Here is a 24,568-nt window from a genome sequence, read left to right on the forward strand (position 1 = left end):
CAATATCCATAAGGGACAGATTCCTGAGGAAAAGTACATTGGGGTTTGAAGGATGGAGTCCACCATGGAGATCAACACTAATATGGTTTTCCAATCAAGGCTATTAGGTATAGTACAAGGAAAATTATAAACAGATAGACCTGAAATTCAGGGAAATTGGAAAAATCCAAAAGAATGAATTCAGTTACAAGTGACTAATTGCCTTCCCTCATTCACATGGGTTTTTGTTTTTGTTTTTTATGGCAATCAGTGTAAGTACAGATGGGCCTGAAATGTTTTTTCTCTGTTCAGGAAAAAAAAATCAGAGGTCCTGACCAAACCGTTACAAATCTACCCCCTCTTCCTTATCCCTTACTGAAGGCACATCTCCTCCAAGAAGCCTTCCCCTGACTAAATTCTCCTCTCCTCTTCTCCCACTCCTTTCTACATCACCGCTTCTTACATGCCTTGTTTTGTTGTCTGTCTCCCGCTTCTAGAATGCGAGCCCATCATTGGGAAAGGGCCATCTCTATATGTTGCCGACATGTACTTCCCAAGCGCTTAGTATAGTGCTCTGCACACAGTAAGCGCTCAATAAGTACGATTGAATGGATGAATGAATCCTCCTTCCCATCTCCCCAGCACATATGTATATATCTGACATTTATTTATTCATTTACTTATGTATATTAATATCTATCTCCCCCTCTAGACCGTGAGCTTAATGTGGGCAGGGACTTTGTCTGCATGTTGTTGTACTTTCTCCAGTGCTTAGTACAGGGCTTTAACCACAGTAAGCACTCAATAAATACAACTGAAATGAATTGAACTGAATTATCACCTTTTCTCTCTCATGTTCCATCCTTAGGAAAGTACAGCTATGATTTTATCTCTATGAAATGGGTTCCAAATGGAAAAAAAAATATTACTCTTCCCCTTCTCAGAAACTTGGAAATCCTTTCATACTCTTCCTTTCTTTTTTTGGAAGTGACAAGAAGGACAGATGCTGCCAAAAGGAACACAGGGGTGGGAGAAGAGGAATAGTTAGGGAATCAGGGAAGCAAGAAAACACCTAAATTTCCAAGAATCTTACTCTTTCCTTAACAAAGGTTTACTGTTTGATATTTCATTTTGTTTTTTCAATGTAGGATTTCATTTTTGAATAGATTTAGTAAAATGAAAGGGAAGAAAACAAAAGCCCAAATTTACCCTAAGACTCCATTCCATGGTAACTTTGGGGTATGTGACAACCAGTTCTGTTTTCTGGGAGCAGTTTACCTGTTTTTAGGTATTTGAAATACTAGACCAATTTCCACTAGTCCGTATGGTCAGTGGGCAGCACTTAGCTAAACTAAAAGATCTGGGTAGTTTTATCTGAGCCACCAAAATGGAAGAGTTCCAAAAGTATCAGAAAAATTTCTGTTCACTTAGCATGAGGAATAATTCATTTTACTGGCCATAAGAAAGATTTGGGAAGAATACGTCCTCACATCTACTACTTTCTCGTCATTCCTTTGCCCCAGAAAGAGCCCTTAACAGCCAGTAACTGGATCATTTAAACAACTTTATTCTTAGTTCCCTATTGACCTCCTGTCCCGAGTCCAATCAGATATACAAAACAGCAAGACACTTCTCTTCAACACACTGAATGATGGCACCCCATTTCTTGGAAGTTTGCAGGGACACATTACCATTAATATCAAATTAAGTCTTTTGAGTAATAGTAATAATAATAATAATGGTATTGATTAAGTGCTTCCTATGTGCCAGGCACTGTACTAAGCCCTGGGGTGGACCCAGTAAATGGGGTTGGACATAGTCCCTGTCCCATGTGGGGCTCACAGTCTCAATCCACATTTTACAGATGAGGTAACTGAGGTACTCAGAAGTGAAGTGATTTGCCCAAGATCACACAGCAGATAAGTGCGGGAGCTGGGATGAGAACCCATGACCTTCTGACTCCCACGCCCAGGCTCTATCCACTATACCGTGCTTCTTCCCTGGAAAATTTGTGGGTGTTAGTAAAGCAAGGGTTCCATTTACCTTCGGGTTTCCTAAACCACTTTATAGCTCTCTGCCAGCTGCTTTCTTCCTGTTACACTTTTCACTCAAGAAAACTTGTTCAGTGCCCCAAGGCTTTCCACTTTATTTGCCTATCAAGCAACATTTTAAGTCACAAACCAGATTCTACCACTTCTTTAAACCCTTCAATCCCCATTGTACAGATGAGGTAACTAAGTTCCACAGAAGTGAAGTGACTTGCCTAAGGTCACACAGCCGAGATGTGGCAGAGATGGGATTGGAACCCATGACCTTCTGACTCCTAGACCCATGCTCTATCTACTCCTCCCACGCTCTTCATTCATCTACCTTCAGATTTGGTTATACTTTCTTGCATTTCTGTTAGTTGTATATTTTAAATACCTTTCTCATCTTACCTAGTTTTGTAAGATGCCCATACTTTTATACTGGACCTATCTGCCTTAATAGTTTGAAAGCTCCTGGAAAGCAAGAACCACATTTCATCCTTGCTTTATAATTCCACATACAGTGCTTATAAAGGACAGGGCATTTCACAAAGATGTCATTTACCAAACACTGCTGTTAATCAATCAATCATACTTATTGAGTGCTTACTGTGTGCAGAAAACTGTACTTAGCACTTGGAAGAGTACAGTAGAAGAGATTAGGTAGGCATGTCACCTGCTCGCAATGTGCTTACAGTCTAGCGGAGCTTACTAGTATTGCCTCAACCTTCCCAACATCACTGTGAGATTCAAAAGAGCTAAAGAAGTACCATGTTCCTTTTAACAATGTGAAAGGGGAAAAAGGGAAAGTGAGAGATCCAGGATTAGAAGCCAGATCTGCCATTTCCTAGCTGGGTGTCTTTTCTGTATTTAACAATACATGCTGTATGTAACAATACATGGTGAACACTTTATTGAAAAATTTACCTGCCTCTTTTTTCCAAGGTGACCCCGGGGTACCCACCATCACAAGGTCAAATGCTATCTTCTCACTGCCCGAGCCAGGAGGAAGAACTCAAAAGCGAGGGTGGGATACACCCACAACTAAAACTGCTAGACTGACAGCCCAAACTAAGAATACAGAAGGCGTCCCTTGCCCCCGTGCCAATCACATTAGTTTTGGAGGAAGGGGGAGGGGGTAGTTGACAGTAGGAGGGAGATCAGGAATTGAACTCATATTTTAAAGAGTAAAGTGAGGCACAGAGACGTTCATTGGCTTCCCCAAGGTGAGCCAGCATGCAAGCCAGGATTATAACCCAGGGCCTCCAGCTTCCAGGCCCGTGCTCTTGCTTCTAGGCCACATTGCTTCTCTTAATTACCTTCCATGACTGTCTCTATTTGTGGACACCAGATGTCATTTGGGAGCACAACAAGTTGGTCTGAGATCAGTGCCATGGATTTTGTTCCCGCCCTCCCTTGCTAAAGCATCTTTATAGCATCTTTATCTTTAAATGACTCCTCTTTGAAGTCATTTCTGAAAGCTGAGTCCTGTTCAACTTTTTACCAACTTAGCTTCCAGCTTCGTAAAAACATTTGCTAAATGCCCAGTAAAAGATGTATTCCTTCATTCACTACTTTTTCTTGCTCCATAGCTACCAAAAGCTCATTTCAGAAGAACCCAGCATAATTAAACACTAGTCAAAAAGTAAACTCTTTTCAGTGAAAACATAGAAAACTTTTGGGCTCCAAAAAATCATAGACGCTTTAAAAAGTAGTTTGTCATATCAAAGGCAAGGGGTTTTTCAAATGCATTGCAAGACATGAGAGTTGCCCTAAATAAATAACTGAATAATAATTTGGCACATACATGCAGGAGGTGGTTAAATGATTAAGAAGATTTAGAGTATTGATTGGCCAGGAAACAGTACCCTGGAGGGATCATTTAAAGAGTTATTTGCCTTAAGAACTAACATGGTCTAGTGGTGAGAAAAAGGGCCTGGGAGCTAGGACACCAGGGTTCTAACCCCACCTCTACCCCTTGCCTGTTTGAGACCCCAGGCAAGTAACCTAACTTCTCCTTGTCTCAGTTTCCTCCTGCATAAAATAGGGGATTAAATACGTATTCCACCCCAACTCTTAGTAGACGCCTTGGCCTATAGTAAGTACTGAACAAATGCCACAATTATCACTGTCCTACTACAAGCGGAGACCACTAGCACTATGTGAATTCCTCAAACTCTATAGTAAAACTTTATAAAAGAAATGAAATTCTCTTAGGAGTGCCAGAAAATGTTTCAGTTTGGGAATTGAAATTAGGGAACAATCTGTTCCCTATCTATGTACTTTCTGGTAAAAACTAATACAATCATTTTTTACATCAGAAACATGTGGTTATTTTAGGGTGAAACTCTTCATCCATCAGAAAGTCAGATGACTGGGAATTTCCATCTTTCTGGCTGCTAAGCTTAATTTTGGCAATTACTGCTTCATCTCCCACTGAAGTTGGAGTTAAACTTTCCTTGATGCATTTAAAGCTTTACTGAGAATCAAGCCATCAGTGGGATTGAGCACTTACTCTGTGAAGAACACTGTACAAAGCACTTGGGAGCATAGACTAAAGTAGACATGATCTCTGCCATCTAGGAGCTTACAAGCTAATTAGTTTAGAACAAAAAGATTGTCTCCTCTAAAGGAGCTAAGACAAAACACAACTGGAGGAACTGTATTATTGGGCTCAGGTTGAATAAAACAGTAACCACCCTGGCTCCTTGTTTAATTGCTGTAGAATGAGGATTGTGTATTTTGAAGTTTGGAAGATTTTCTAGAGAAGAAAAGATGGCAGGAAATGACCCTCCAAACCAGGAAAAACATTACTTCATTAAAACATTCAAGGAATGCCAGAAGGGTGGAAGCATCCCTAAAGAACGGAGGAATTTTTTTTTATCTGACCTCTCTGATTTAAACATTCCCAGTTTTGAAATCTACCTCTATTTTCCCCAGGAAATTATTGTATTTTCAGGTGCGCAGGATACAATACGTTCTCATGTGACATGCACTCACGAATTAAATCTCATCATCAACACTGTTGTCTATGAATGGGATAGCCATAACTGAAATTGAATATATTCAATGGGATAGCTCTATTCAACTGAAAGTGAAGACACTATACTAATTAAGAGATACAAGAATGAAGGGTGAATGCTATGCCTAGATTTCTTTTAAGTGACTTTTATGGAGTAGTCAGTTAAAGGCAGTGCCATTCTAATAGAAAATGTTACCCAATAACTTATTATATGCATTGTCTTCGTTCAGTCTTTCAGGTAAAGTGTCTCTCCATAGGTAAGAAGCTTCAAAAATATATGGAGTGCAGCAACAGAATGCAAATCTTTTGGAGTTATTAAAATTCACTTTTTTTTTTCAAAATTGAAGCTCCAGTGTTTAGCATCATCACTACTTTGACAAGTAAAATCAGTCTGTATACTTACCAAACATTAGTTCTGACCAAAATAGGAGTCCGAGATTTTTGAAGTATGTTATACATATGCTAGCCATGGTTGGAATGAAGTATGGATCTTAGGCTTAAAGGGGCACACTATCTCCACAGCTAGGGAACCACTCACCACAGTCCAATTAAAATTCTTTACTTAATTGATCAGCAGAGTAGATCTCCAAACTTAGAGAGGAATCCTTCTTTCCCATTCATTGAGGTGAGTGTATAAGATCAAAAATTATGCACTAATAACTGTTGAACATGTCAGAGATTTTGTTTGCCTTCTTCCTGTGGTTGTAGTAGTAAGCAGTTATTCTAAATTTTAGTTTTATTTAAGTTTTTATATTTTTTTTGGATCAAAAGTTAATGAAAATTTAATTATGTCACACAAATTTCTTTCTGAGAAACTTTCTGGCATATGGAAGAGATTAAAGTACACCTGGCTATTTAATGGAGCATATAGTTCATTCATTTATTCAATCATATTTATTGAGCATTTACTGTGTGCAGAGCACTGTACTAATTCCTTAGGGAAGTACAATAAAACAACAGTCACATTCCCTGCCCACACATTTACAGGATTATTCATTTAAAGTTTATTGTATAAAATATTTATTTTGATCTTCATAATATTGGTAATCTGAGCCATGTGTCAGTATATTTCCTCAGTTTCTCCATTTGAGTCTTAAAAAACACTGTTACATTGTTTCAGAGTTTTGGTTAGATTTGGGAGGAGACAGAGCAATTTCTAGCAGATCTTTGTAAATTTACTTCTAAACATATTCCTTTGTTAAGATGAATCCATGGATAGTCGCTTCTATGAATCCATGGATAGTCGCTTCAGAGGGAGTACATATCCATAATTTATACCAATGGCTGTATTCCCCTCTAGATTGTATGCTACTCTAGGCTAGGGAATGTGTCTGCCAATTCCATTATGTTGTACTTTCTCGAGCACTTAGTACAGTGCTCGACATACAATAAGCACTCTATTAAATCGAAAAATAATTGATTGATTCTATGATTTCACTGAGCATTTATACACACTGGAAAAATAATGCTGCTTCAGGATTCTTGCCATTACATGTGTTACTTAATTTGGATATATTCTCCAACCCATTATCTGCTTCATCTTTCCAATTCCTTTGAACAGAGTTTATAAACTCAGAAAATGAATGTATAATTTTTACCCTTTACCAATTAAATTTAGGGACATTTTCATTATGGAACTGTGCTAATTTTAATAGGAATGCTTATACATGTACATACACTATGTGAGTATGACTGATGAAATTAAAGAGGGACTGTTAATTCCTCTCAAATCATGCCCCTGTGATGCCTGAATTTTTTACACTTAAAAGATGTTGTGAAATCATTGAATTTTTAATTACGCACATTGGGAGTTAAGTGTAAAATGTGTTTGCCTGAACTTTAAGGGATTTGGATTTTTCAAAGCCTTGCCTTCAAAGTCTACTCTCCTAAAAGGAAAAAATCATCTAAATTGTTGCCTGAATTTAAGACTGGTAGATAACTGTTGGAATCCTTCACTGTATTCATGTTACACATAACCTATAAATTATAAAACTAAATCCTTGATAGGATTTTTTCGATGCTATTTTAGTATCTGTGTTTGAATGCTTGGTGACTGGGTGAAATGAAAATTGCTCAGTTTGTTAGACATTGTAGATTTCTGAATATTAGATTTAATATTAGCTGTTCATTCACTACTGAACTTTCCTTTCATTGATTAAGGACAGACTTCAACTTTCCTATAGATTGTAAGCTCCTTGTGGGCAGGGATCACATCTACCAATTTTATTGATTTGCACTTTCCTAAGTGCCTAGTACAGCTCTCTGCACAGAGTATTTGATCAATAAAAACCACTGATTTATTTTGGAATTTTAACTTTTACAGGCAAAACAGATATGGAAATCACTAATAATAGTTGGATTACAATGGCTGCAGGAGTGGGCTCTAAAGGTAGACATTTATTAATAATAATGATAATGATAATAATAATAATAATAATAATAATAATAATAATAATAATAATAATAATAATAACGGCGTTTGTTAGGTGCTTTCTATGTGCCAGGCACTGTACGAAGCACTGGGGTGGACACAAGCAAATTGGGTTGGACACAGTCCCTGTCCCGCATAGGGCTCATAGTCTTATTCCCCATTCCACAGATGAGTTAACTGAGGCACAGAGAAAGAAGTGAAGTGACTTGCCCAAGGTCACACAGAAGACAAGTTGCAGAGCTGGTATTAGAACCCATGACCTTCTTACTCCCAGGCCCATCCTCTATCCACTGCATCATGCTGCTTCCCCTAATTAGCATCAAATTTGGCATCACAAGGGTTTCAATGTGCTCTTCTAATAAACAGTGTTGGTTCCCAAGGCATGAGAAATTATACCTCTCACTGGTAAAAAATGAAGCGCTGTAATCCATGTTTATTGTTCACCTGAACAAATCTCCTTTCTAGGCCAGTGAAAGTAATTCCTAGCTTATTCTGTTTTAGGGTCTGTACCGAGGTAACCCTGGGGTACTGGCCATCTCAAGGTCAAAAGCTATCTCGTGACCACCTGAGCCAGCAGGCAGAACTCGGAAGTGAGGGTGGGATACCGCCCCCACTACCAAATCTGCTAGATTGACAGCCCAAGCTGGGAATACAGAAATTGTCTCTTGCCCCCGTGCCAATCAAATTAGGTATGGAAGAGGGGGGAGGGCAGAGATTGGATAGACTGAGGCCGGAAGCTGGAATGGTCTAGGGGCACAGGCAATAAATACCTGTCACGTCTGACCTTCGGGGTCAGAACACCAGGACACGCAGCAGCAGGAGCAGCCTCTGCAGCAGCAGCAGACCACGTGTCTCTCCCTGCCCAGAAGGCCAGATGCCCGCTCTACAACCAAAACCAACACACTGAGGCAAGGGACGCAGGACGGGTGAGTGTCTCGTGGGTGGGACCCAGGTACCCCGCTGCTGATGGGAATCATGAGTGGATAGCTCCCATGCAGGGAGGGCACATTGTGAGAGCTAGCCGCCCACCACGTGCACGGGTAATGTAATGAATTCTTCCCATGTGGGAAAGTAAGTGGATTCTTCCCGAGTGGGAAGTGCACATGTCTGAGAGCTAGCCGCCTCACCCACGCGAGATTAACGTATGATTGTGTTCCTTCCATGTAGGGAAGCTCTAATATTGCTAATATTCCTCCCAAAAGGGAAGTTCAATCCATTGCGCCTAAACAATTACATAAATTCAATTCGCCTCACGGAATACATTTTATATAAAACTCAGGCTTTCCGTCCCTGGCCTCTCTTTATCTCTCTCGCCTCACCTATCACTGAATGAACCCATCCCCGGATGACAGGTGACAGGGTCTCATAAATCCCTCCCATTAGATTGAATTCTGGGAGCTGAAGATGTTAGTACATCTAAACGTGGAATGTCACAGTCATGATTACATTGGGTAGTCATAATCCCTAATGCCAACGTTAATCTGTGGTGCCAACCAAAACTGAACAGACTTGAACGTGGACCTCATTTTGGGCAATGTATCTGTTATACTGTAATATTTCCCCACCCCACCCTCCAAGCACTTAGTACAGTGTTCTGCACACAGTAAAAGTTAATTAACATGATTGTTTGGTGTTTTCCCCCATATCACTTCAGGTTTGATCTAAAAAAGGAAACTAGTCAATTCTCGTTCATCCATGCTTATAGTGGCAAGCAGCTGCACAGATAATTCAGAATAACTGACAACACTAAACTGAGGGGCAGAAATACTGGAGTAAAGTTTGGGGAGTTACCACTTCAGAGTTATGAGGTTGCAACATGGAGTTAATGTTAACATGAATGTGCATGTTAACTTGAAAACCTGCTACACCCAATCCATTTTGAATAATTTAGCATTAACTAGACATTTAGTCCCCTAGGAAGATGATTTGATTATAAAGAGTTTTTATGATTTATTTTAATGGTAGATTTTATTCATTACCAGGCACCATGCTAAATGCTAGGGAAAATACAAGATAGGTTGGGCACAGTCCAAGCTTGATTGCCTATCAGTGTCACTCATTTTCCAATCAATCTGCTACATGGTCGCAAGCAGAGTCTGTTTTCAATCTCCTGAACAATTAGCTTGTGTATTCTTTCTTACATTCATGATCTCTCTGAACTTTTGGTCTCTTGTCTCTCTTAGATATCCCCCCACCCCCTCCCCCGCCTTCAGGCCTACATGTTTATATTTTGATAACTGACAAATGTCAGTGTAAGGTTCCATGATGGATAGGTTGCTTTTGGTTGTTTCACTTTTTTATGATTAGTTTTGATTAGAGTGGATGGTAAATATCAATTACAATCTTTTCAGGCTGTAATAACAGGCTTCTGAGCTACCTTGGAACTCATGGGTTTGCTTAGTAAATCGTTACGAACTCCCCCACCAAGAAACCTCAAATCAATATGGATCATCTAATGTTTCCCGGGACAGAGACCTACCCGAGATGCTGAGATCTCTCTGCTGAGAAGCTGGCAAATGACAAACTGGCACGGACCATTGAACATCTCCCAGGGCAGAGATCTGTGTGAGGACACAGATCTCTCTGAAGAGAGACCAGTAACCAAAGGGTACCATTGACCAGTGCCTGGGACAGGGCCCTGCCTGAGGACGCTGAAATTTCTCTGCTGAGTAGCCACAAACTAGTGTGGACCATCAACCATTTCCTGGGATAGGGACCTGCTTGGAACACTGAGATTTCTCTGCCAAGAGGCCACAAAAGCAACAAACATGTCTTGGGATAGAGACCCACCGAGGATCCTGAGATCTCTACTTGGAGAGGCCTCAGCCTTGCATCAGTCAATCAATCAATCAATCATATTTATTGAGCACTTACTGTGTGCAAAACCTGTACTAAGCGCTTGGGAAGTACAAGTCGGCAACATATAGAGATGGTCCCTACCCAACAGTGGGCTCACAGTCTAGAAGGGGGAGACAGAGAACCAAACAAAGCATATTAACAAAATAAAATAAATAGAATACATATGTACAAGTAAAATAAATAAATAAAAAGAGTAATAAATACATACAAACCTATATACATATATACAGGTGCTGTGGGAAAGGGAAGGAGGTAAGGTGGGGCGATGGAGAGGGGGAGCAGGGGGAGAGGAAGGAGGGGGCTCAGTCTTAGAAGGCCTCCTGGAGGAGGTGAGCTCTCAGTAGGGCCTTGAAGGGAGGAAGATAGCTAGCTTGGCGGATGTGCAGGGGGAGGGCATTCCAGGCCAGGGGGGATGACGTGGGCCAGGGGTCGACTGTGGGACAGGTGAGAACGAGGCATGGTGAGGAGATTGGCAGCAGAGGAGCAGAGGGTGCGGGCTAGGCTGTAGAAGGAGAGAAGGGAGGTGAGGTAGGAGGGGGCGAGGTGATGGAGAGCCTTGAAGCCGAGGGTGAGCAGTTTCTGCCTGATGTGTAGGTAGATTGGTAGACACTGGAGATTTTTGAGGAGGGGAGTAACATGCCCAGAGCGTTTCTGGACAAAGACAATCCGGGCAGTGGCGTGAAGTATGGATTGAAGTGGGGAGAGACAAGAGGATGGGAGATCGGAAAGGAGGCCGATACAGTAGTCCAGACGGGATAGGATGAGAGCTTGAACCAGCAAGCATACCACCTACCATCACCCAGGACAAAGACCTGCTCAAGGAAATTGAAATCTGTCCACTGACAGGCCACAAACCATCATGGACAATCGAAAATCGCCCAGGAAGAGATCTGCCCCACCTCCAACTTTCTAAACCATTATGATCCCTTTCTCACACTCTTTCACCTTTTCTCCACCCCTACATTGGTCCTCGGGGAATTCAATATCCACATAGGTGCTTCTGACAACCTTTCTAACGTTCGCTTTCTATCATTCCTAAACTCCACTGATCACCTGCTCCACCCCAGCTCAGCCACTCACCAACTTGGACACACACTTGATCTCATCAACTCTAGTCACTGTACAAGTTCTACACTTACCGAAGGTGAAATCTCTCTAAGTATAGCATCTTCACCTGGCTTCTGTCCCACACACCTCATACCAATAGATCTGTCCTGAAAGAAACCTCCATTGTTTTGACTTTGTTCAATTTTCTCAAGTTATCATGCCCCATACCCAAACTACCAATTTGATGACTTAATTGACACTCTCAAAACCATCCTCTCTAATGAACTCAACTCACTCACTCCCATACAATCTCATACCACTAGCCCACAGCCCTGAATCAGCCACAGTCTACTTCCGTCACTTCTGTGTATGAGCCACAGAGCACAGAGTCACAGAGCACTGCTGGAGGAAATCTTGATATCAGGCCGACCTTGTCCACCTCTAGTTCATCCTTGTGTGCTTTAACTCTGCCCAGCAAAATACTTTATCCTTCCTTACTGACACCCATGCCCATTGTCCTCACCATTTATTCCAGACGTTTAACTCCCTTCCTCTCCCTGCCTCCCCCATCCCTTATCCCTAATGACCTGGCTACCTTCCTTAATTGAGAAAATTGTGATCTCCCTTAATCTTCCCCTTGCTTTAACTACCTGGAGCTCCTTCCAGAAAGGGAATGGCTTTACTGACTCTCCTGTGTTGGATTCTCCCAAGTGCATAATGCAGTGCTCTGCATACAGCAAGCGTTCAACAAATCCCATCAATGATGAAGATGATGTGGGCGTAACCGATCTTTTCAAAAACACTGTCTCCCGAGGGCTGGGAGACTCCACAGTGCCCAGGGACATTTCAGAGGGCTTGCTTCCGGTCGAAATGAAGGGGGCATTCCCTGTGACAAGCCAGCCATCCTGGCCATCCGAGCATTTGATATTTGCCCCACATCCTTAGCACTTACATATCTGCAATTTTCATTTATATGTATGGATGACTGACTATTTCCCCCCCCCCCCTTCTCGACTGTTATCTTGTTGTGGGCAGGGGATGTCACTATTTATTGTTGTATTGTACTTTCCTAAGCACTTAGTAGATTGCTCTGCAAACAGTAGTGCCCAATAAATATGAATGAACTTACAAACTACCCTGCCCCTCCTCAGTCCCTCCTGCTTCCTGCCCCATCTTCAGTCTTTCTCAGCAGTTTCTCAAGAGGGGAGATCTCCTGCTTTGTCTCAAATCAATCGTATTTATTGAGCGCTTATTGTGTGCAGAGCACTGTACTAAGCGCTTGGGAAGTACAAGCTGGCAACATAAAATCCACTACCTCCACTTGCACATCTGATGCCATCCCTTTGCACCTTATCAAAGCACTTGCCTCCTCCTTTCTTCCCTCCCTGACTGCCACTTCAACTGTTAAGTCTCCAATGGCTTCTTTCCACTGCTTTCAAACATGATTATTCATGTCTCCCCTATCCTAAAAAAAACCCTTCCTTAACCCAACTGTTCTCTGCAGTTATCTCCCATTCTACCCCCTACCATTCCTCTCCAAACTCCTTGATCTAGTTGTATACATCCACTGTCTTAAATTCTTCTTCTCCAATTCCTTCTGACACCCTCCAATTCGGTTTCCCTCCCCTTCATCACCCTCTCAAAGATCACAAATGATCTCCTTCTTGTCAAATCCAATAGCCTCTATCTCATCCTAATCCTCCTCTACCCTCAGCTACATTCGACAGTGTTGATCTTCCCCTCCTAGGCATCACTGACACTGTCCTCCCCTGATTCTCCCTCTATCTCTCAGGTGGCGAGTTCTCAGTCTCTTTTGAGGACTCCTCCTCTGCCTCTCTCCCCCTAATTGCAGCTATCCTTCAAGTTTCAATTCTATGTCTCCTTCTATTCTCCATCTACACCCACTCCCTTGGAGAACTCATTCGCTCCAGTCGCTTCAATTACCATCTCTATGTGGCTGATTCCCAAATCTATATCCCTAGCCCTGATCGCTCTCCCTCTGCAATTTTGCATTTACCCCTGTACTCAAGACATCTTTACTCAGTTGTCTTGCTGTTGAACTTTACATGTCCAAAACAGAACTCCTGATATTCTCAACCAAACCTTCTCCTCCCAGTGACTTTCACATCACTGTAGACAACACTATCATCCTTCCAGTCTCACAAGCCTGGAACCTTGACTATTCTCATTCGACCCACATAGTCAATCTTTCACTGAATCCTGTCAGTTCTACCTTCACAGCATCACTGAAATCCTCCCTTTCCTCTCCATACAAACTGCTAAAACATTCATCCAAGCACTTATCCTATCCTGTTTTGATTACTATGTCAGCTTCCTTGCTGACCTCCTTAATTCCTGTCTCTCCCCACTTCACTCTGCTCCCTGGATCATTTTTCTACAAAAACATTCAGTCCATGTTTCCCCACTCCTCGAGGACCTCCAGTGGTTTTCCATCTACCTCTGCATCAAACAAAAAACCCCACCATTGACTTCAAAGCACTCATTCACCTTGCTCCCTCCTACCTCTCCTCACCATTCTCCTTCTATAATCCAGTTTGTACACTTGGTTCTCTAATCCTAACCTAGTCACCGTGCCTTGATCTCATCTATTTAGCTACCAACCTCTCACCCACATCCTGCCAGAACACCCTTCCTCTCAATATCCAAGAGATGACTACTCTCCCCACTTTTAAAGCCTTACTAAAGGCATATGTCCTCCAAGAGGCCATCTCTGACTAAGCCTCATTTCCTCCTCTCACACTCCTTCCATGGCATCCTGTTTGTTCCCTTTATTTACCACCCAGCCTCAGCTTCACAGCACTCAGGTACATATTGGTAATATAGGTGCATTAGTGTCTTTCTCCCCATCTAGACTGTAAGCTCACTGTGGGCAGGGAATGTGCCCATTATGTTGATATTTTGTAATCTCCAAAGTTTAGTACAGTGGTCTGCACACATTAAGTGCTTAATAAATACGAGTAAAGCGAATGAATTTCTCACAAATTGTGATCACTTTGCCATTTTTTAATTCATCGCTAAGTCAAAATGGATTCTTCTCGAGTGTTTGATCTAGTCTCCTAATAAAATGTTATTGTGCAATAAACAAGAAGATGGATAGAGAGGGAAGCAAATCTAAAAGAATGGGAGAAGGGGCATTTGCCTTTTACCCTCTACATAGAAACACATTGAACATGAAATTTGGGATGTTCTCTAAATGGTTCTAGCTGAAAAGAAGTCTCATTATTGAGGTGAAACGTATTTTGTCAATAGTACCAGCAATATTCAGCTTGAGCTTATGAGACAGAAAATAGGCTAGGCCTGGCTAGGCTACTCCCAGTCTGTTGTATCTGTTGTAGATATCTTATCGCAGCACTGCAGAGACATGGGAAAATTGCCAAGTTTGAAACAACTTTAAAAAGATGACAGACAAACTCTTGCCAGGTTTCACCTGTCAGTCAAAGAATTAGTGCTTCATATGGCCTCTGGCTCTTGCCCCAACCTCCTCCTATTTTGAGGCTGCAAACTTCAGCAGGTAAGAAGCAAAGTGGCTACCATTACATGAGAGAATTCATGCAGATTCATGGGAATAATAGTCATTCATTCAATGGTATTTATTGAATGCTTACTGTGTGCAGAGTGCTTGGGAAGTATAAATTGGCAACATTTAGAGATGGTCCCTACCGAACAACGGGCTCACAGTCTAGAAGGGGGAGACAGACAACAAAACAAAACATGTGGACAGTTGTCAATAGCATCAACATGTACCCCTCCCTTTCTTAAGCATCTTTAAGTTTCCACCTCCTCTATGAAGTCAGCATGGTCTAGTGGTGAAAGCAAGGGCCTAGGAGCTAGCATACCAGGGTTCCAAGCCCAATTAGACAACTTGCTTGTTTGTGACCCCAGGCAAGTCACCTAACCTCTCCATGACTCAGTTTCCTCATCTATAAAATAGGGGATTAAATACCTGTTCTACCCCAACTCTTAGTAAAATTGCTGGCCTACAGTAAGCACTGAAAAAATACCATAATTACTATTGTCGAATTACAAGCAGACCACTGGCCCTATGTGAATCCAACAAACTCTGTATAGTAAAATTTTATAAAATAAATGAAACTCTCTTATGAGTGTCAGAAAACGTTTCAGTTTGTGAACTGAAATTAGAGAACATTCTGTTCCCATTCTATGTGCTTTCTGGTAAAACAAATACAATCATTTCTTACATCAGAGAAATGTGGCTATCCTAGGGTGAAACTCTTCATCCATTAAAGATGCAGGTGATAGTACCTTTCCATCATTCTGGCTGCTCAGTTTAATCTTGACAAACACTGCTTCGTCTCCCATGATGACAGAGTTAATCTTTCCTTAAAGCACTTGGGAATCACTCAATCAGTAGTATTTATTGAGCACTTGCTTTGTAAATAGCATGGTGCTAAGAACTTGGGAGGACACACTAGAGTAAGTAGACGTGATCTCTGCCATCTTGGAGCCTTCAAGCATATTAGCATATTTGTACATATCTATTCTATTTATTTTATTTTGTTAGTATGTTTGGTTTTGTTCTCTGTCTCCCCCTTTTAGACTGTGAGCCCACTGTTGGGTAGGGACTGTCTCTATATGTTGCCAATTTGTACTTCCCAAGCGCTTAGTACAGTGCTCTGCACATAGTAAGCGCTCAATAAATACGATTGATGTTGATGAAGCAGAAATATTGCCTCCTGTAGATGACTCAGAAGTAGATAAAACACAATTGAAGTAACTGTATCAGTGAGCCTAGATAAAATCGAATAGTAACCACTCTGGTTCTTGATTTATTGCTCCAGAATGAGGGTTGTGCATTTTGGAGTTTGGAAGATTTTCTAGAGAAAAGCAGTAGGTGGCAAATGGTCCTGCCAAACTAGGAGAAACATTTATTCACTAAAACGTTCAAGGAATGTCAGAGGGATGGAGGCATCCCTAAGGAATGGAGTGAATGTTTCTATCTGACCTCTTATATTTAAACATTAATGGCTTTTAAATCCACCTCTATTTCCCCCAGGAAATTATTGTGTTTTCAGGTGCACAGGGTGCAATTCATTCTCAGTATGACCTGCATCCATGAGTTCAATCTCATTGTCAAGACAGTTGTCTTTGAATGGGATAGCTCTATATATTCAACTGAAATAGAAGATACTATGCTAATTAATAGCTACAAGAATGAAGTGTGAATGCTACGCCTAGGATTCTTTAAAATGACTTTTACAGGGTAATCACTTAAAAGCAATGTTATTCTAAATAGAAAAAGTTACACAATAAGCTTCTTAGTGGCAATCACACGTTGCCTTGATTCAGTCTTTCAGGGGAAGTTCCACTCCATAGGTAAGAAGCTTCACAAATATACAGAGAGCTGCAATTGAATGCAAATCTTTTAGGGTTGCCAAAGAAGGTCGGTTTTTTTTTTTTCAAAATTGAAATTCTTCTTTGACAAGTAATATCAGTCTGCAACCTTACCAAGCATCAGTACTGACCAAAATGGGAATGAAAGATTATTAAAATATATTATACAATTGCTAGCTGTGCTTGGAACGAAGTATGGATCTTATGCTTAAAAAGGCATGTTGTCTCTACAGCTAGAGACCCACTCACCACAGTCTGGGAGATTACCTAAACTTCTCAGCTTAATTGATTGGCAGAGTTAACCTAGAAATTTAGAGAGGACTCTTTCTTTCCCCTTCTTTGAGTTGAGTGGATAAAGTCAAAAAGTATGCACTACTGAGGGATCAACATTTAGAGACTTTTGTTTGTGTCCTTTGTGTGGTTGTAGTACCAATCGTTTATTCTAATTTTTAGGTTTATTGAAGTTTTTTTTGATCAAATGTTAACGAAAATCAAATCATGTTACACGGATTTCTGTCTGAGAAAATTGCTTACAGTTGGAAGATTAAATCACAGCTAGCTATTTAATGGAGCATATAATTTACAGGAATATTCTTTTTAAGTTTGTCAACTATTTTAATTTTCGTTTCATTGTAGTCTGAACCATGTGTCAGAATATTTCCTCAATTGCTCCATTTGAGTCTTAAAAACACCAGGTTATTCTATTTTGTTCATATTATTGGTTAGATTTGGAAGGGGGAAGCAATTTTCTAGCAGATATTTGTAAATTTACTTTTAAATATATTCCTTTGTTAATATGGGTCTATGGTAAGATGCTGCAAGGGCTGAACTGGTAGAAACCGAAGGATCTAGCCACTTTGCTCATTTAATCTCCTTTAGATATGTTTCATATCAAATGTCTGAATTAAATCCTGCAATTGAGACCTAGTGCAGTTACCTAAGTTTGATTATATTACCACTGCTCTCAAGAAAGTCAAATTCTAGAGAAGAACCTTTAAAATTTTATTTTTCAGAAAGCATTCTGGGAGTGTCTTTATATATAAACACTTCACAGTGATAAAAAATAAAATTAGCTGCTATCCCTTTGCTCTTTGATTTTTTTCACTTTTAAGATGTGCCTGTCCATTTCCTAATAATGACATCTTGCCCCTAAGAATCTCCAAAATATTGAACATTACTTAACTTTTCCCATAACCAAGACAGAAAGATCAAAACTGAGATTCATGTTTTACAGTTGGTGGAGCCAAAGGAAATAAGCACAAGCTGATGATACTAGTGATCACTATCATTACTATTACTATAACTATACATGCATGTACCAAGCACTGTCCTAAGCTGGGTTCTAGGATCAGACCCAGTACCTGTACTACAATCTAAGCGAGATGGAGAAGACATATTTTATTCCTATTTAATAAGGTCCAGAGAGGTTAACTCACAAGACCAAGGTTACCCAAGTAGTCGAATCGCAGAGCTGGGCTAGAACCCTAAAACTCTAGTTCTCTGACTCCCAGTAGACCATGCTATCTCTGTGGGCCATAGGATAACACTACAGGAATTTATCTAGGACAGGGCCAGGCTAGGCTAGTTCATGCTTTCAGTCTTGGCACCGCTATAGTTCTGGAATGCTTGATGTACTTAACAAATACCATAATTATTATTATTATTATTACCCCCTTGCTTCAAGATCCTGTAAGAGGCAGGCTGGACCTTCGGGCCCTGATCCCACCTGGCTCTTGAACTCATCTGGCAGAATTTGATCTACAACTGTGTTCGGTTCAGTGCTTGGCACATAGTAAGCACATACCAAATATCACAATTATGATTATCTGGTCCCCAAGAGGGGTTTCCCCACCAGTTTCCCCAGCTGAGTTGGTAGAAATGTTCCCGGCCCAGAAATACTCATAAAAGGGGCTTAGGTCATCCCTGTTCAACTGAGGCATGGAGCTAGGGCAGCCACTGCTAGACATAGTGAATTCCAGATAAGGAGATGATGACTGTGGTACTTGTTAAGCATTTAGTATGTGTCAAGAATTCTTCTAAGCACTGGGGTAGATACAAGTTAATGAGGTTGGGCACAGTCTCTGTCATATATGGGTTAACAGTATAAGGTGCCAGGAGAATGGATATTTAATCCCCATGTTACAGTTGAAGAAATTGAGCCAGAGAGAAATCAAGTGACTTGCCCAAGATAACACAGAAAGCAATTGGCAAAGCTGGCATTCCAATCCAGATCCTCCAACTCCCAGGATTTTGGACTTTCCATTAGGCCATGCTGCTTCTCAAGAAGATGGACGTTGCCCTGGGCACATAGCATATTGTTGATGATGTCACATGAACCATATTACCAAACTCTGCATATTTCCCATCAACCAAAAGAGTCATGCTGGAGGGACTCCTGACTGCTTCCCCATTGATTCAGACCTCTCACATTCCCTTTCTAGGTCTGTGAGGTTGGAGCCACCAAAGTTAGCAGCAAAGGCAATGGGTTCCTCTACTGTACAAAGCAGAGTACCGGCTAGTTAAAAACTGAACTTCCTGGTATACAACAAGACACCTGGCCACCTTGCTGGGAACAATTCTGGACTCTGTGATCCTGGGCAGCCTTCTGCAGGGCACCAGACTAGAGTAGGCCGAATCTGAACATGAGGTGATGTAATGAAAGGAATGTAAACAGGTGGGCATAAGAAGCATTTCAAATACAGTGACACAAAACAGGGAGAATATGTCTATCAACTCTGTTATATTGTACTCTACCAAGCAGTTAGTACAGTGCTCTGCACCCAATAAAAATTTATCAATAGATACAATTGGTTGATCATTATTATCATTATTATTAGCAAAGCATCATGGCCAGTGGAAAAAGCACGGCCTTGGGAGTCAGAGGACCTGGATTCCAATCACAGTCTTCCAAATGCTTGCTGTGTGACCTTGGACAAGTCACTTAACTCCTCCATGCTTCAGTTTTCTTATTTGCCCTCCTAAATACACTGTGAGCCCCACGTGGGACATAGATTGTGTCCAACCTAACCTAATTCAGTCGTATTTCATCCAGCACATAAAATGTTGTTGGACACATAGTCAATGCTTAACAAATACCATGAAACAAAATGAAAACAGCTCACCTTAGGCTGATAGCCTGCTGTTGATAGACAGCAGGAAATGATTAACCAACTGGATGCTCTCTGTCCTTTCCCCTGATTGCTGACCTGCTTCTCTGGACTCTGGGAGTGGTCTGAGACCACCGAGGCTAGGAGTAAGAAAGAAGACAACAACGGAGAGGTGAAAAAACTTGAGTCAACCCCAACAAGCAACTCAGGGTTTTCAAGTTGGGATTCCCGGGCAGGCTTAGTCAGTGAAGTGGCTACACTGGGGCAGGAATGCTAAAACACTGTAGCAGAGCACGTCCAAGTAACCTTAAAGATTTTTAGACTAGCGACATTACAAAACCACCATTTCAGAACTGACAGCCAAGTTCAAGATTAATTTGCTTTTGCTTTCTTCATTAGGAGTTTACAAACCAAAACTCATCCACCTCAGGTTCGCAGAGTTCTTCCAAGAGAGAAATCTGAAACAACTACAGTCTTAAGACTGAGAGTACAGACTGAAACAAGAACTGTATTACCATTCTATGTTCCATAGTAAGTAGCAAAGTCAGTTCCATCTCATGTAGGCAATCTAAAATAAAACTTTTTTTTCCAATAATTGCTCAAATGAGATGTTTTCTGGCCTGGTCTTGTTACCATTTTCCTAAACTCTTCAACACCAACCATTCCACCTGAATTCCTAGAATCTGGAGCAGGTTGCTTCGACAGCAGAAATCCCATTTACCTAGTGACAGTGACATTGTGGACATGGAAAATTTTTAAAGGGATTTTATCAGGGAAATTTGTCTATGCCCATTAAAAGCAGTTTTATTTCAATTTCTTCAAATGTGTTCCATTAATACCTTTCCATCAACCTAACCTCAAACTCCAGTGCCATTTTTCAATTTATTTCATTCTAGATCTAATTCTAATTTTATTCTTTTTCTTCACCTCTATAGCTGGGTCATTAGAATGTAAATTGTTCTGTCCTTTAAGTCAACTTACCAGGTAAAATAATATATCCAAGTTCTGTAGCAATAACAATCCAGGTACCATATCTGATTTTTGATGCACTGTTCTTTGGAATTTAATGCAATGCAACTCCTATTCAGTCCCCATCACAGAAATTTGTCAAACAACCCTAGAGTAGGACTTCCATCAGTTAAATTTTATTAACTAGCTCTTGTGTGAGGAGATACTGAAGATTTGTAGCATCTCATGTAACCCATCAAGATCATCAGTAATGGTTTACAGCACTTATATACATAATCAAAAGTATTTACTGAATGCTTATGTATGCAGGGCACTGTGCAAAGTCCTTGGGGTAGTACAATATAACAGACTTGAAAGATATGCTCCCTGCCCACAGCAAGGTTACAATCTAGAGGGGGAGACAGACATTAAAATACGTATTAAGGGTACACACTGTGGAGTTGAGGTGGAGCGGGGTAGGGGTGGGAGTGCACATACATAGCTTATTTATTATCAATGGCTGTCTCCCCTTATAGAGTGTAAGATACTTTGGGGCAGAGAACATGTCTGCCAACTCCATTATGTTATACTCTCCAAAGCACTTAGTACAGTGTTCTACACTTAGTAAGCACTCAATAAACCTAATTGATTGATTGATTCTCTGTCTTCTTAAATACACATGAAAAATAACTCTGCTTCAGGACTCTTGCCATTACATTTTCTACCTAATTTGGACATATTCTGCAACACATTTGGTATTTTCTGCTTCATCTTTCCAATTCCTTTAAATAGAGTTAATGAACTCAGAAAATATATGTGGAACTTTTATCCTTAACCAGGCTCATTCGGGTTATTTTCATTATGGAATTATACTAATTTGAATCAGTATGCTTATGTATAAACATGTAGTATGTATCACTGATAAAATTAATATTACTAATGATTCCTCCCAAATTGAGTGCATGAAAGGATTGTTTCTGGCTGCACTAGTGCATTTACTAAATAGAGTGTGAAACTTTTACACCCTCTGTACCCTGGTCTTCTTGAAACCTCTCCTCTTAGAGTCACCACATTTCTAATGTCTGCACACTCATCTGATCTGTCCTCCTACTGCCTCCCAATGTCCATCATCAATCCCCACTATGAGGTTTTGCTCTACTGCATCTTTGAAATGCTCCATTCTTTTTTACCTCTTTTCAGAGTTTCTTCTGTCTTGCCTTCTCACATCCCACTAGCTAAAGGCATAAAGCATTTATTATTGCTTCAATGCTGGAAATTTAAAGAACCTAAAGAAATAGACTGCTCGGTTATGTTAAGTTCTATCTTGTCCTCCACACTCAGAAGTAGGCTAATAGCTTAATACTCACCCAGGCATCAAGGGAGAAAAAAAGTCAATACTACAAAAACCTCTTCCTCCGGCATCATCCTTCAACCTAGTGCAATTAACCCCATCTCCTTTTGGATGCATTTCACTGCAATTCCAATTATTTAAGTCAATGTACTTGAATCTGTGAACTTTGGTAATTTGATATTCACCCCATCCTCACTCCCATAACGGTTATTCACCTATCTTTAAAGCTTGTATTATAAATAACTTATTTGAATAGATATCTATCTCTACCTCTAGACTGTAAGCTCGTTATGAGCAGGGATCAGAACCACTAATTCTGTTGAATTGTAGAGAAGCAGCATGGCTCACTGTTAAGAGCATGGGCTTTGAAGTCAGAGGTCATGTGTTCAAATCCCGGCTCCACCAATTGTCAGCTGTGTGACTTTGGGAAAGTCACAACTTCTCTGCACCTCAGTTACCTCATCTGTAAAATGGGGACTGTGAGCCCCCCGTGGGACAACCTGATCACCTTGTAACCTCCCCAGCACTTAGAACACTACTTTGCACATAATAAGTGCTTAATAAATGTCATTATTATTATTATTATTATTCCAAATTCTTAGTACAGGGCTCAGCATATAGCAACCACTCTTTAAATACCATTGATTGATTGATTAGTTTTCTTCTTCTAATAAGGATCAGTTCACAAATCTTTATCCTGACTTGCATTCCTTGACATTGCTTGCTATTTCTGCAGATGAAACTTACAAGACAAAATCACAGCACCTTGGCAGAGTTTGTTCTGATGGGATTCTACAACGCTCCCAAACTGCAGTTTTCTTTTTGCAACATCCTTAGTCATTTACATGATGCTCCTGAAGGGAAATAGCTTAATCATTTTAATAACCAAAGCCAATCGAGCTCTCCAAACCTCTATGCATTTGTTCCTTAGGAATTTGTCCTTATTAGATGTGGGTTAAACTTCCGTGACTCTCCCCAGAATTCTGGTGAACATTTGGACACGAAGTAGAATGATTCCTTTCACAGCCTGTGCAGCCCAGTATTTCTGTCTTATGTTTGGAGCCATGGAGTGCTTCCTCTTGGCTGTGATGGCCTATGATGGTTACATGGCCATCTGTAACCCCCTAAAGTATTCAATCATCAGGGAAGAGAAGGCATGTCTCCAGATGGCAGCTAGTTCCTGGATCAGTGGCATTCCAGTCCAGATAGGGCAGATGTCACAGCTATTCTCCCTGCCCTTCTGCGATTCCAACAGGCTGAACCATTTTTCCTGTGCTATCACACCAGTTCTCAAACTGGCCTGTGGGGACACAGCTATGAATGAACTCTCAGTCTATGCTGTAGCCCTGCTCTTTGGGACAGCCCCATTTCTCTTGATACTCGTATCCTGTGTCAAAATAATCTCCACCATCCTGAAGTTGCCTTCAGCCACTGGGAAGCACAAAACCTTCTCCACCTGTTCTTCCCACCTCATAGTTGTCACCTTGTTCTTTGGATCTGCTATCATCACATATCTACGGCCCAAATCAAGCCACTCAGGGGGTGTGAATAAATTTCTGTCTCTGTTATACACCATGTTTAACCCCATGATATAAAGTCTGAGAAAACAGGAGGTGACTATTGCCCTGAAAAAGTTTCTGTCACAAATATTCCAAAGTCACTTGAACTAGGAAGCTGTTTTCCTACTGGGTCATTATGGATGGATTAAAAGAAACTCTGTTCCTGGTCCCTTAGGAAGCCACCCTCTGACTACCACAATCACCCCAAGACTATGTAGATATCTCTTCAATACTCACTTTCCTGTATCCAGGGTGACGTTTGGTTAAAAGATGAAATCTTTGCCCTGTCCTCAGACTCTTTTCATTTAAAAGGGGCCAGCTATCCAATATGTGGGAACACGCTTTGACTTCTATTTGCTCCTCAATTAACTGTAATGTAAAGGTAATCAAATGTAAAGAGATAATGGGATTGGTTTGGGTGACATTTGAAATCTCTGCATTGAATTTTCTGTCATTTAGTTCTCTGACCACCTCATTTTATTATCTGAAATTTTGATGGCTCTTTATACCCCTCCATATCAGAATTAGGAATACAGCTTTTATATTTGTTTAGCAGGTCCCTTGGAAATACGTTACCGTATTATATTCTGAATAAAGTAGCCATTTCAATGAGATGTTCAATTCATTCTTTCAATTAACACTGGAAAATAATGCATGGAGCATGTCCCAAAGGTTATTACCAAAAACACATCCACCAGTCAGACAATCATATTTATCAAGTGCTTACTGTGTTCAGAGTACTGTACTAAGTATTTAGGAAAGTACAATATAACAATATTGTACATTTATATTATACACACACAATATAACACATATACTATAGTCTTATAGAAGCATTCCTATATCTCCTAAAAAGGCTAACAAA

At 40.7% G+C, this 24,568-nt stretch overlaps 1 protein-coding gene across 1 annotated transcript; it reads left to right on the plus strand.

Moving 5' to 3' along the window:
* Positions 1 to 23,154: 23,154 nt before the first annotated feature.
* Positions 23,155 to 23,739, plus strand: LOC119921269 (olfactory receptor 10AG1-like). The gene has a single exon (XM_038741585.1). The coding sequence runs from the start codon at positions 23,155 to 23,157 to the stop codon at positions 23,737 to 23,739; it is 585 nt and encodes a 194-aa protein (XP_038597513.1).
* The last annotated feature ends 829 nt before the right edge of the window (positions 23,740 to 24,568 follow it).

This window comes from Tachyglossus aculeatus (genome assembly GCF_015852505.1).
Source record: "Tachyglossus aculeatus isolate mTacAcu1 chromosome 12 unlocalized genomic scaffold, mTacAcu1.pri SUPER_6_unloc_2, whole genome shotgun sequence".
NCBI lineage: Eukaryota > Metazoa > Chordata > Mammalia > Monotremata > Tachyglossidae > Tachyglossus > Tachyglossus aculeatus.

What these genes read in the sequence shown, in the direction of transcription:
- LOC119921269 (XM_038741585.1), top strand. Translation starts at nt 23,155, where the DNA reads ATGATTCCTTTCACAGCCTGTGCAGCCCAGTATTTCTGTCTTATGTTT.